This window comes from Protomyctophum bolini (genome assembly GCF_963924005.1).
Source record: "Protomyctophum bolini genome assembly, chromosome: 6".
NCBI lineage: Eukaryota > Metazoa > Chordata > Actinopteri > Myctophiformes > Myctophidae > Protomyctophum > Protomyctophum bolini.
In genome coordinates this window covers 14,751,536-14,764,148 of record NC_137867.1, presented here as the reverse complement: position 1 = coordinate 14,764,148, position 12,613 = coordinate 14,751,536, and the positions used below count along the sequence as shown (strand labels likewise).

General features: G+C 46.2%; 1 protein-coding gene across 3 annotated transcripts in view; it reads right to left on the bottom strand.

The window, feature by feature from the left end:
* Positions 1–12,613, bottom strand: part of camk2b1 (calcium/calmodulin-dependent protein kinase (CaM kinase) II beta 1) — a 67,415-nt gene that overhangs the window by 32,415 nt on the left and 22,387 nt on the right. For 2 of the 3 annotated variants that reach the window (XM_080766188.1, XM_080766190.1), the window contains exon 6: positions 7,867–7,939. In XM_080766188.1, the coding sequence (XP_080622314.1) occupies positions 7,867–7,939 (73 nt within the window). Of the gene's footprint in view, positions 1–4,600; positions 4,674–7,866; positions 7,940–12,613 lie in introns of all 3 variants that reach the window. The other variant, XM_080766189.1, reaches the window with a different exon arrangement.

The following is a 12,613-nucleotide window of genomic DNA, read 5'->3' as shown; positions in this document are numbered from 1 at the left end:
AGAAGGAACACCCTCTCACCCCGAGTGTGCTCCTCTGTTGTTGCCTCCCCTGCATTGCTGCAGGTTGTCTTCGTTTTCCCTGGTTCTCTCCCGCTCCTCCTTTCATCATAATGCCCAGCACAAGCCCCCCGCACACAATCCACTTTCTCTGCCACCCATCCCTAGTCTGAGGCATGGTAATAGAGACATAGCATTTTAGACAAATGTACGCATAATGACAAAAGTTTGGGCTTTGAGCTCAGAAGAGAGGCCTAGAAAGAGAGAGAGGGACTAATCCCGAGAAGCCTTGCCTCATGTCATCATAATATTCGTCAAGCTCTACCACTAAATGGGGGAGTTAGAACTTGCCAACGCTGCAGCAGTAAGATAATCCGTGAAAAGGGAAATGTGGGCGGAAATTCTGCTGAAGCGCAAGCTTCCACCAGAATAGCATCCTTGCTCATCACAGCAGCAATAGGCTCCATGCACAGTTGCACACCAGTTATTGGAAAGAAATCCAATTCCTTACTTCCGTCGCTGGTCTTAACAAAGCCCCAGACACAAAAGGAAGCGTTGAAGCCAAATGGGCATGCTGGCCGATCGTAGGTACTGCAGCTCGCGCCGAACTGGGCCTAAAACATGAATGTGTGCTATGCTCCGCCCACTCCACAGCGTCGTACTCGACAGCGGCGGTGCCCCTTCATGATTCGTACGCACTCGCGGTGCTCCCAGCGCGTTCATGAATGCAATTCTATTACTTTTTTTGGGCCCAAAATGGCCAGAGCCCACCACGTTTCCGACCTGGAAGAAGGGGTGAAAAGGGAGTATGCGCAGGGTGAGCAACTCCATGCACGTGGATGGGAGGTGAATTATGGAGCAGTCTCTAATATTTATCTCTGTGGTATGTATTAACCATGGGGGTACCTGGACCACACCTTGAGAACCACTGGTGGAGCATGCAGAGTGTTCCTAGCGAGCCAACATGCACAACATCAGCACCTGACTCTGCTCGACAAGAATGGAATTATTTATTAGTATCATTGGGAAGACCTGTAAAGGGAGTAAGGAAGAGGCCCAATTTCTTTCCAATATACTGTAGCTCCTAGAGCGTGAATGTTTCCTTCCTCATACTGACAGAAAATAAGCACGCTCTGCATAGCATATCCTTTAGAGCAGGGGTTTCAACTTTGTCAGCCGAGATCCAAAAGATAATTTAATTGTCTCCACTGGACCCAAACTAACACAAATACATTATGAATTGAAAAGTTAAAAGCCACATTTCAAACCGATCTACAAGCTCAAAAATCACATCGCGTTGTGAGCTTGTAGATCGGCTATTTTCACAATTAAAGGAGCATTTTCAACCTTATTTTCATATATTTGGTCCTCACCATTTCTGTCTATTTATTCTGGGTCTCATTTTTTGGGCTATGGACAATTCAGTAACATGCCTTCCAATGCCATCGATAGGAATTCCAAGCTAATAGAAACTACAGCCTTTATCTTCCTGGAAAGTTAGCATGCAATAATAAAATAATAGATATTGCTTCATTAAAAGAATATAAAGTTAATTTTTTTAAATGAACAAACTTTACTACAATTATGTCACTGACTCAGTGGTAGGTAGGCAGATTTCTGAACTGACTTCTGAACAGTTGACCAAGTAGACATAAATCATAGCATCTTATAACTGACTTCGGAACAGTCCTCCTCTGAGACACAGACCAAGTAGACATAAATCATAGCATCTTATAACTGACTTCGGAACAGTCCTCCTCTGAGACACAGACCAAGTAGACATAAATCATAGCATCTTATAACTGACTTCGGAACAGTCCTCCTCTGAGACACAGACCAAGTAGACATAAATCATAGCATCTTATAACTGACTTCGGAACAGTCCTCCTCTGAGACACAGACCAAGTAGACATAAATCATAGCATCTTATAACTGACTTCGGAACAGTCCTCCTCTGAGACACAGACCAAGTACAGTAGACATAAATCATAGCATCTTATAACTGACTTCGGAACAGTCCTCCTCTGAGACACAGACCAAGTACAGTAGACATAAATCATAGCATCTTATAACTGACTTCGGAACAGTCCTCCTCTGAGACACAGACCAAGTACAGTAGACATAAATCATAGCATCTTATAACTGACTTCGGAACAGTCCTCCTCTGAGACACAGACCAAGTACAGTAGACATAAATCATAGCATCTTATAACTGACTTCGGAACAGTCCTCCTCTGAGACACAGACCAAGTAGACATAAATCATAGCATCTTATAATGAGCATTAATGAGTACCAGGTACGGTATATGAAAATAGGTTGGGCAAAGTGGTCCTTTAACTATTTATTTATTTATTTTAAATGTCTGAAATCCTTTGGAATAATGTTTTATTTTCCAAATTATTTGAAAGAAGTTTGTAAAAGATTTACACACAGTTTGGGAAATACTGCCATTTAGGGACAGAGAGACAGACTCAGAGAACGGTGCGTGCGCGTACACACACACACACACACACACACACACACACACACACACACACACACACACACACACACACACAGAGAGAGAGCGAGCAGGAGCCGCTGCAGCATTCTTGACGAGGCACCCGCTCTGATTCCTTCGCAGGAAGTGGAGGAGACGGAGGCCTCCATTAAAAGGGCACTCCAATTTAAGCAGACGGTCACAGTGTGAAACCAGAAGCCGCTCCTCAGTCCTCAGTCAATTCACCCCGACAAAGATGAGGAAATTACACCACTTGGCCAGCGTCGACTGCACAATGAAGCCAATTATACAGACCAGCGGTTCAATTTGACACTATTTTAATTGATATATCAAATTAATTATGTCCATGACTGCCTGGTTTTCTAACAAGAGGAATTTATTTACCATTTAATATCAGAAATCTTTATTGTTGACTGTATCTCCACATTGTTTCTCTGCAAGACATTACTCTAAGTCTATACTGTAAGTCATATCTCCAAAGCTGGTGGGCCAAACTGAACAACCAATATTTGAAGCTATAACTCCCTGCTTTCACATGGCATGATTTTTTTTTTTTAATTAGTTCAATTACTTAGCCTTGGTCAGAAGCCGTCACATATGTCAGTCATTACGGTTGTGCCTTGTGGCATTTCCCCCCCCTTTTCTTCTTTGGCAGACAGATATGTTCACTGTGTTGTCACTTCATTTGCCATAACCCAATTCCTGATCAGAGGGATGTTGGCAGCAAGGCTGTCCTCAGTCATCACACTATGACCTATTGCATGAAATGCCCCCCCGATGCCTGGGTGTGAAACCCGATCGGCGTGTCAGCTAAATAAAGCAATGGCCACAACAGTTCTGATAAACACAACACGTCTTGGCTGGAATGCGCTGCACTGACATTTGCATAGAAGCGGGCCGACTTGGAAAAACAGACCCATGCGGAACAAGATGCAACACACAGGCCATGCACAATTACACACAATACAAAAGGACAATGAAAAGGACATTTGTTTTGTTTTTGGAGATAATTCTGATTGTCAGTTCTTATAAGTTTTTGATAGCAACACTCACCATAGTATATGGTTTCTAGGAGCTGAATATTTCTTATTACCATTCATGGACATAGTTTAGGCTATTTTCAGTATAAAACCAGTAGGACTAATTCAGCTCAGAATGAACTTTTAAACAGACACTGACAGCTATGGTTCAACACAATACTATGTGAACCAATGTACTGGTAGAACATGCTTAATAATAGCCCTTTATATATTTGGCAATCATTGACAACAGAGTGCGATTTTTATTCCCATGACAAGGCTAGTAGGTTAACCTTTCTAAAAACAGATATAGGGCATATTATTGGGACTGAGACAGCAGGGGAATATTTAAAGGTGCAACCTAGAAGTTATTCTAGTGAATAACACATTTTAAATGTTAATGCGAATGTTAAGCTGTTTATGTTAATACATTTCACAATATGAGCAGCACATCTACAGTGGTTGGAGCCAGGTGGTCTACGGTCTAAAATGACTGACTGCAGATTTAACATCAAGCATTTCCCTAGCCGCAATTTGCAACTCTCGATTTTTGTCCTTTGACGGGAGCGAAGGGCTGCCGCTTCCCTTTGAGTTCAACATCGGTGAACTCTGACCGGGCGTCAAAACGATGCGGAAAGAAGCGTGTAGTTGACCCCACTTGGCAGGCATTTCACTTGTAGTCAACCACTCCAATGCAAGTCAAATGAACTACACACAGGAAGACTGCCATTGCTCCCAATCTGCAAGGTTCTGCAGGTTGTTTGGCAGGCCAAAGCAAATGGTCATAAGGAAGCTGTCCATTATACTGTATGTACACAAGATTGTTTTTGTTATTTACTTATTTTGTTTCGTCAGGGAGGGGTTATGGTGGGGAGTATTTTACACACACACACACACACACACACACACACACACACACACACACACACACACACACACACACACACACACACACACACACACACACACACACACACACACACACACACACACACACACACACACACACACACACACACACACACACACACACACACACACACACACACACACACACACACACACACACAGGCCATCACTCACCTTCAGGTCCCGGTGCACCACACCGCTTTGATGGCAGTGAAGCACCGCCTCCAGGATCTGCTGGATGCAATGACTGCATGCAAACACCAGGGGGGAGGGGCGCATGTTAGTCTGAGCAACGCTTACAATTCCGTGCACAGGCCAGGGGAGTGGAGTAGGCAGGGATGGGGTGGGGTCAGGAGTGGGGCGGGGTATCAGGCTTGTTGTGATTGATGATTTGGGGTGGGTGGTTGAGTTTAAGGGGTTCTTGGCCTCACACTTTAGCCTTAGTTCCCTGCGGCCAACCCACAGCGGGGGGGTGGGGGGGTGGGGGGGTCAGACTTCTGGGCTTGGCTGTTGCCTTGCGCCTCAGCAAAAAGGAGCCTGCACTATATCTTTAACCTCTTAAAATTTACTCTCAGAATACTGGTCTGCTCCGATTTTTCCCCTTACACCAAATCTCTTTGACCCAGAATGGGGAGGCTACGCTATACACAAATTGTCGACGAATACGTGAAAATAGCTGACGATAGTAGATCTTGAAGTAGATCTCCACAGTATTTGCCCAAAGTTAACTCCAACCGACTCAGCCAATGTCCGTCCGTCCCGAACACTCCGTCCCCTCCTGTTGTCCTATGATGTGGTCAACAGACCCCGGGTGAGGAGGAACTGTGTGTGAGGGAAGTGGCTGCATGGCCGAGGTTGGGGGCGGGTGAGGGCATTGGATAGGAGGATGAGGTAAAGAAAGAGTGAGTGAGTCATCGTACAATTAATGACACATTATTAAGAAGTGTCTGGGATCCGCGGCTCTGCCTGTCCACAGTCGGCTTCCCGTCCAAACGCCCACCCACCCACCGCCGTGTGTCATGTCCTCTGTCTGTCCACAGTCGGCTTCCCGTCCACACGCCCACCCACCCACCGCCGTGTGTCATGTCCTCTGTCTGTCCACAGTTTGCTTCCCGTCCACACGCCCACCCACCCACCGCCGTGTGTCATGTCCTCTGTCTGTCCACAGTCCGCTTCCCGTCCACACGCCCACCCACCCACCGCTGTGTGTCATGTCCTCTGTCTGTCCACAGTCCGCTTCCCGTCCTACCCTCTCCTACGCACCTGTCGCTTGTAGGTGTGCAAAAGCTTTGCTTTTCAGGGAATATTATACTGACTTTACTGGCTGCAATATAATTGGCTTTTTTCCCCAAGGCACACCAATGGGTAAGTCAAAATATCAAGGCACATCTATATTCAAAGCAAAAATAACCAACCTACAAGCTCGCAATGGATCGTGTGTGCGTGCGTGAGTGTGTGCCACAAAATCCCCTGTACGTCTCTAAATGTTTTGATGAATTGAACATGGTGGACCCTGTTGTAAACAAGTGTAATGCTTAATTGGGTCGTCCACTCAGTTAACAGTCTCTGTATTGAGTTTGTGCTTGAAATGTACTGTAATTCTGCAAACTGTTAATTAATATTTCAATCAAAAACACCTGGACTTGTACACACACCGTTTGTGAACTCTGACCTATGTGATATGACAGTAAGCCAGAGAAGAGAGAAAGTCAGAAAGAGAGAGGGGGAGCAGAGAGAGAGAGAGAGAGAGAGAGAGAGAGAGAGGCATGCCTGTAAAGTTCATGGCTATAAATTAGAATCCTGTGTCTTGTTCCGAAAGGTCTCCCGATGAATAAATACTGGTGTATTATATGTGTGCTCTGCGTGTGTGCATGCCGTCGCTATTGGGTAGAAACCTTGTATTTACACATTTCAAATGTTTAAAAAGTAATTTAAAAAAATAATTTCTCTACAGTATTACAGTCAACGTGTTGTGAGTTTGTAGACCTGCTATTTGTGCTATTTGGGTTTTCTTTCTCTTCACCTACAGATTAACGATGGCAGGTTGAAAGTGATTGAAAGTCTGTCGGTGGGTTTCTATAAATATTTAAGCAATAAAAACAGCTAAACATTGGATCAATTGGAACAGTTTTTTTCTTTGAAAAGTTTTGGATTTTCCACTCAACTGTGACGATTTGCAAGTTCAGTGATCTTGCCGAGTTAACACAACCATGCAGGACGGGTGGCTGTCTTCTGTACCGTAGCCAGACGACACCAATAATAATTTGATCCTCCATATGTTGCAATATTATGCTGCAATATAATATTGCTTATATTAATATATAATTAGATATTAATATATTAATAGTTATACTGAATATAGTAATTGAATATATCTATAACATATGGTCACTTCTACAACCAGCGCTATTACTACAAAACAAACACGCGCACACACACACACACGATGCAGTCTCAGTGTTTTGTTATGGTGTGAGTCTGCTGCGTCCAATAAATAAATGAACAACAAAGCCTACAAATGTTCCGGTCGCTGTATGCCACTTGGTCATGGATATTAGAATATTTCACATGGTGGCGGATTGTGTGCGAATGTGTCAATTAGTGTCAATTTTACTACAAATGGAATCAAAAGGACCCTTAATGGTTTTGGTTTCATTTTGTACACTCTCTCTCTCTCTCTCCCTCTCTCTGTGAGTTAAATGAACGCAGAGGATTGTCTGGTGCACGTGAAGCAGTGTGCATGGTGTCAAGAGTACATGGCATACAGTACAGTACACGTAGAGGAGAGCCTGTAAGCGGATAGGGTTGGGAGTGGGACCGGGGTTGGACGGACGTTATGACAGGGAGCCCAAAGGTACATTTGGCTGGCTGGCTGGCTGGTAAGGTGGTAGGGTGAAGTTGAGGCGACTGACTGATCCACTGATGGACAGTCAGTGCATTGCAAGCCTTTCGGTTCCAGAGTTTTGGGATGCCCGACTGGTGGGCAGGGGTGGTGGTGTGGTGGGCAGGCTCAGTGGGAGGAGTGGGGCGGCTAGGACCGGGGTGGGCAAGGGATAGGAGGAAGGAAGGGGGGGGGGGGGGGGGGGGCAGGCCGGGCACTGCCGATTAAAACATGATAAACAAACAAAACAAAGAAAGGAAATCAAACAAAAAGAGCATACCAAGAGACAGAGAGTCGGACAGGCGGACATACCATCACACAGACAAGAGTCACGAACAGACAGACAGACAGACAGACCAAGACAAGACAAGACAGACAGGTGACGGAGAAGGTGCTTTAGGAAGGTTGGAAGAAGGTAAGGGAGCAGGCATAGGGGGCAAAAGAAGGGAGGAGAGGAGATGAGAGGAGAGAGAGGAGAGAAGATGAGAGGAGAGGTAGAGGAGAGGTCGGGACGGGCCGGGAGGGTGGCTTTGCAGTTGCTCCTCTAACACATACTAACCTTGAGGTCCCTGTGCACTATGTCATGTTGGTGAATGTGATGGACACTGTCTAGAATCTGATGGATACAGTGACTGTGAAGACAAAACAGAGAGAGGGAGGGAGAAGTGAAGGAGTGGGGGGCGGGAGGGGGGTAAAAGGAAGGAAGGAAGGAAGGGTGGGATGGGTGAAGGATGAGGAGAGGACAGTATGGCAGGTGAATGTAGTGATGGGCAGGGTGGATCCCAACATGAGGTGAGAAGACGACGCACAACAAGGGAAAAGGGGAAGACGAGGTGAAAACGACGAAGATGGATAAACGAGTGGGGGGTTGATTTGGAGGGGGGGGAGGGGTGCAAGTGGTGGAACAGAGGAGACAAAAAACATTGTTTTGTTTTTGGTTTTTTCGGTGACAGACAAGACAACCCAAAGCAGAACATCCTGTCAGACAACATCACAAAAACATTGAGGAAAGGAGAAGAGGAGAGCTGTGTAACAGTGAAGGAGAGGATGATGGAAAGTAGAACAAATGACAGCTATAGCTTGGAGAAAGCTATACTGTAGTGCATCTGCACCTCACGGGCATGTGCCTTGCACGTTTACTGTGTACCGGTACGCAGGTGTGACGTATATGTGTGATTGTATGCAAGTGTTTGTTTGCCCGTTTGTTGCAATTGTATGTGTATTTATGCGTGAGCAGCAAGAGAGTGCGTCGATGTCGGGCGGAAACCTTGTATGTCCAAAACCTTTCATTTCCAGGAAATGGAAAAAAATAACCTGTGTTCCAATAGAATAGCTCCAATGGATCCAATCCAAAACCATTTCAAGACCTATATATAAATACAGCTCGGCTAATTTCGCTAACCTTTTGCATGACATTCATTAACGGAAAACAAAGAGATAAGATATGGAGATACAAGGTTTGTGCCAGACAGCGATGATATGTGACCAACAGTAGGAGTAGGGAGACAGGCAGGCTGCAGGATCCACACCCACACAGTGTCTACTGTGTGGGCGAGAGAGAGAGAGAGTTTATGCACAACCATACACTTGCCATCACTCACTCTTCCTCTCCCCGTCTCATAAACACACAAACATGTGCACAGACTGCACACACCATCACTCGCAGCGTTTATCACTCACACACACACACACACACACACACACACACACACACACACACAGTTCATGTTGTGATACCCGCACTACACTCACACAGATGTGCATGTGCACGCACGCACACACACACACACACACACACACACACGCACAGCACAAACAGAGCTGAGACGACAATCAAAATGGCACAGACGAAATGTTGTGCACATATTCAATACAGAAGCGAATACACCGGATTCTGCACCGAAAAGCCGTGTACGTGGCTCTGATATCAGCTTGTGCAAGTGTTTGCTCACCCTAATTCAGTGTGGACGGACAATACTTATTGTTTGTGACCCCTTTATGACTAGCTGAGTCAGATAAGATATAAACAGCCTATGAGAAAGACACACTATTCTGCTCTATGTGTTCACTGTACCAGCCCTGTTCTCTATACTGTACCAGTCCTGTTCTCTCTACTGTACCAGTCCTGTTCTCTATACTGTACCAGTCCTGTTCTCTCTACTGTACCAGTCCTGTTCTCTATACTGTACCAGTCCTGTTCTCTATACTGTACCAGTCCTGTTCTCTCTACTGTACCAGTCCTGTTCTCTATACTGTACCAGTCCTGTTCTCTATACTGTACCAGTCCTGTTCTCTATACTGTACCAGTCCTGTTCTCTATACTGTACCAGTCCTGTTCTCTATACTGTACCAGTCCTGTTCTCTATACTGTACCAGTCCTGTTCTCTATACTGTACCAGTCCTGTTCTCTATACTGTACCAGTCCTGTTCTCTCTACTGTACCAGTCCTGTTCTCTATACTGTACCAGTCCTGTTCTCTATACTGTACCAGCCCTGTTCTCTCTACTGTACCAGTCCTGTTCTCTATACTGTACCAGTCCTGTTCTCTATACTGTACCAGTCCTGTTCTCTATACTGTACCAGTCCTGTTCTCTATACTGTACCAGTCCTGTTCTCTATACTGTACCAGTCCTGTTCTCTATACTGTACCAGTCCTGTTCTCTCTACTGTACCAGTCCTGTTCTCTATACTGTACCAGTCCTGTTCTCTATACTGTACCAGTCCTGTTCTCTATACTGTACCAGTCCTGTTCTCTATACTGTACCAGTCCTGTTCTCTCTACTGTACCAGTCCTGTTCTCTCTACTGTACCAGTCCTGTTCTCTATACTGTACCAGTCCTGTTCTCTATACTGTACCAGTCCTGTTCTCTATACTGTACCAGTCCTGTTCTCTATACTGTACCAGTCCTGTTCTCTATACTGTACCAGTCCTGTTCTCTCGACTGTACCAGTCCTGTTCTCTCTACTGTACCTAGTCCTCTATACTGTACCAATCCTGTTCCTCTGAGAAGAGGAAGAGGTTGTACTATGAGAGAAACACCAAGAGAAGAGGAAAAGGTTGTACTATGCTTTTGTTGACCTAGAAAAAGCATTCGATAGAGTGCCAAGAGAGGTGGTGAGGTGGGCCCTAAGGAAGTCTGGAGGAGGGACTGGTCAAGGTAGTGATGACTCTTTACAGAGAGGTGGTGAGGTGGGCCCTAAGGAAGTCTGGAGGAGGGACTGGTCAAGGTAGTGATGACTCTTTACAGAGAGGTGGTGAGGTGGGCCCTAAGGAAGTCTGGAGGAGGGACTGGTCAAGGTAGTGATGACTCTTTACAGAGAGGTGGTGAGGTGGGCCCTAAGGAAGTCTGGAGGAGGGACTGGTCAAGGTAGTGATGACTCTTTACAGAGAGGTGGTGAGGTGGGCCCTAAGGAAGTCTGGAGGAGGGACTGGTCAAGGTAGTGATGACTCTTTACAGAGAGGTGGTGAGGTGGGCCCTAAGGAAGTCTGGAGGAGGGACTGGTCAAGGTAGTGATGACTCTTTACAGAGAGGTGGTGAGGTGGGCCCTAAGGAAGTCTGGAGGAGGGACTGGTCAAGGTAGTGATGACTCTTTACAGAGAGGTGGTGAGGTGGGCCCTAAGGAAGTCTGGAGGAGGGACTGGTCAAGGTAGTGATGACTCTTTACAGAGAGGTGGTGAGGTGGGCCCTAAGGAAGTCTGGAGGAGGGACTGGTCAAGGTAGTGATGACTCTTTACAGAGAGGTGGTGAGGTGGGCCCTAAGGAAGTCTGGAGGAGGGACTGGTCAAGGTAGTGATGACTCTTTACAGCAGAACATGCACAGTAGTCAGGACAGGAAACGGAGACAGTGATGGGTTCGAAGTGAGGGTGGGTGTGCATCAGGGATCAGTACTCGGTCCATTACTGTTCGCTATTGTGATGGATGTGGTATCGAGGGAAGTCAGGGGTGGACTACCATGGGAACTGCTTTATGCGGATGACCTGGTACTGATGGCTCACACCAGAGAAGACCTAGCATGGAGGCTAGTGGCCTGGAAGACATGCCTGGAAGTGAAAGGAATGAAGGTGAATGCGGAGAAGTCAAAGGTCATGGTTGGTGGTGCTGGCCTGGGAGTGATACCGCAGTCAGGAGCTTGGCCATGTGGAGTCTGTGGGAAGGGAGTACAAGCTAACTCTCTCCAGTGCAAGGGCTGTAAGAAACGGGTCCATCGAAGATGCAGTGGAGTAAAAGTAAAAGTTTTAATCCAACTGCAGAGTGGCAATAGTCACTTTGAAAAATCAGAATGAGTGCAACTGCTAGTTGTAAAAGGGTTGCATATTATTCTTCATGAATAGCCAATAATATTTAATGAAGACGGAATGCATTGTTTTTCGGGCAACCTGAAAGCAAACTCCACGTACCCGAACGTTTTATTTACTTGCCACGAGCAGTCATCAAGCGTTAGTGTCAACCCCTGCTATCTGTTAGCACTAGCAGTGTACTGTACTAGTGTTGGCAAACTAACTGTATGACACATCGTCCACAAGAAGGTGAGTGCTACACAGATGCACTCACACACTTGGCTTGACAACGGTCGTAGCAGATTACGCTCTCTCTCTCTCTCTCTCACACATCCCCGTTTCCCTCACCAGTTTCAGCGGACTCAGCCGTGTATGAGCTCCTGCCGGGGTGCAAAGAAAAGGCCCTCCTCACATGGGACAAATCTTTCATCCACTCAGCACTTTGAGCAACAATGGCCCTCTCTCTTCTCAGGGGGACATGCACCACAGGGCCAGTGTGCATGTGTGACAAAAGGGGACACTAATTCACTAACTTCTCATGCAGAGGCTACACGAGCTCGCAGTGCTGAAAAGCACATAATCGCACAGACATGTTTAGCCTGGGGTCAGCGTAGGGAAAGATTACACCCCTCTTTGAACTGCTAGAAAGATTCTACAAAAAGAAAAAACACCCTGGTCATGCTAGCAAAGAGTACTTCTTCAGTGGTGAAAAATTCTACAAAAGAAACCCCCAACCTGGTCATTTTGAGTGCCATGGCAACGACAGAATACCACATAACACAGCGGAGCATCAGTGTACTAAAACGTCTCCAAATCCTACCACTGGACTTCTGAAAGGAGGAGGCAAGGTGTGATGTGGCACAGTGTGTGTGTGTGTGTGTGTGTGTGTGTGTGTGTGTGTGTGTGTGTGTGTGTGTGTGTGTGTGTGTGCGCGACTAATTATCGGAGCTAATTAAAGTCCCACTTGCTGGTCTCCAAGGGAGCTGGGGGACAGGTCTGGCCTGGATGTCTAGCATTCACCGGAGA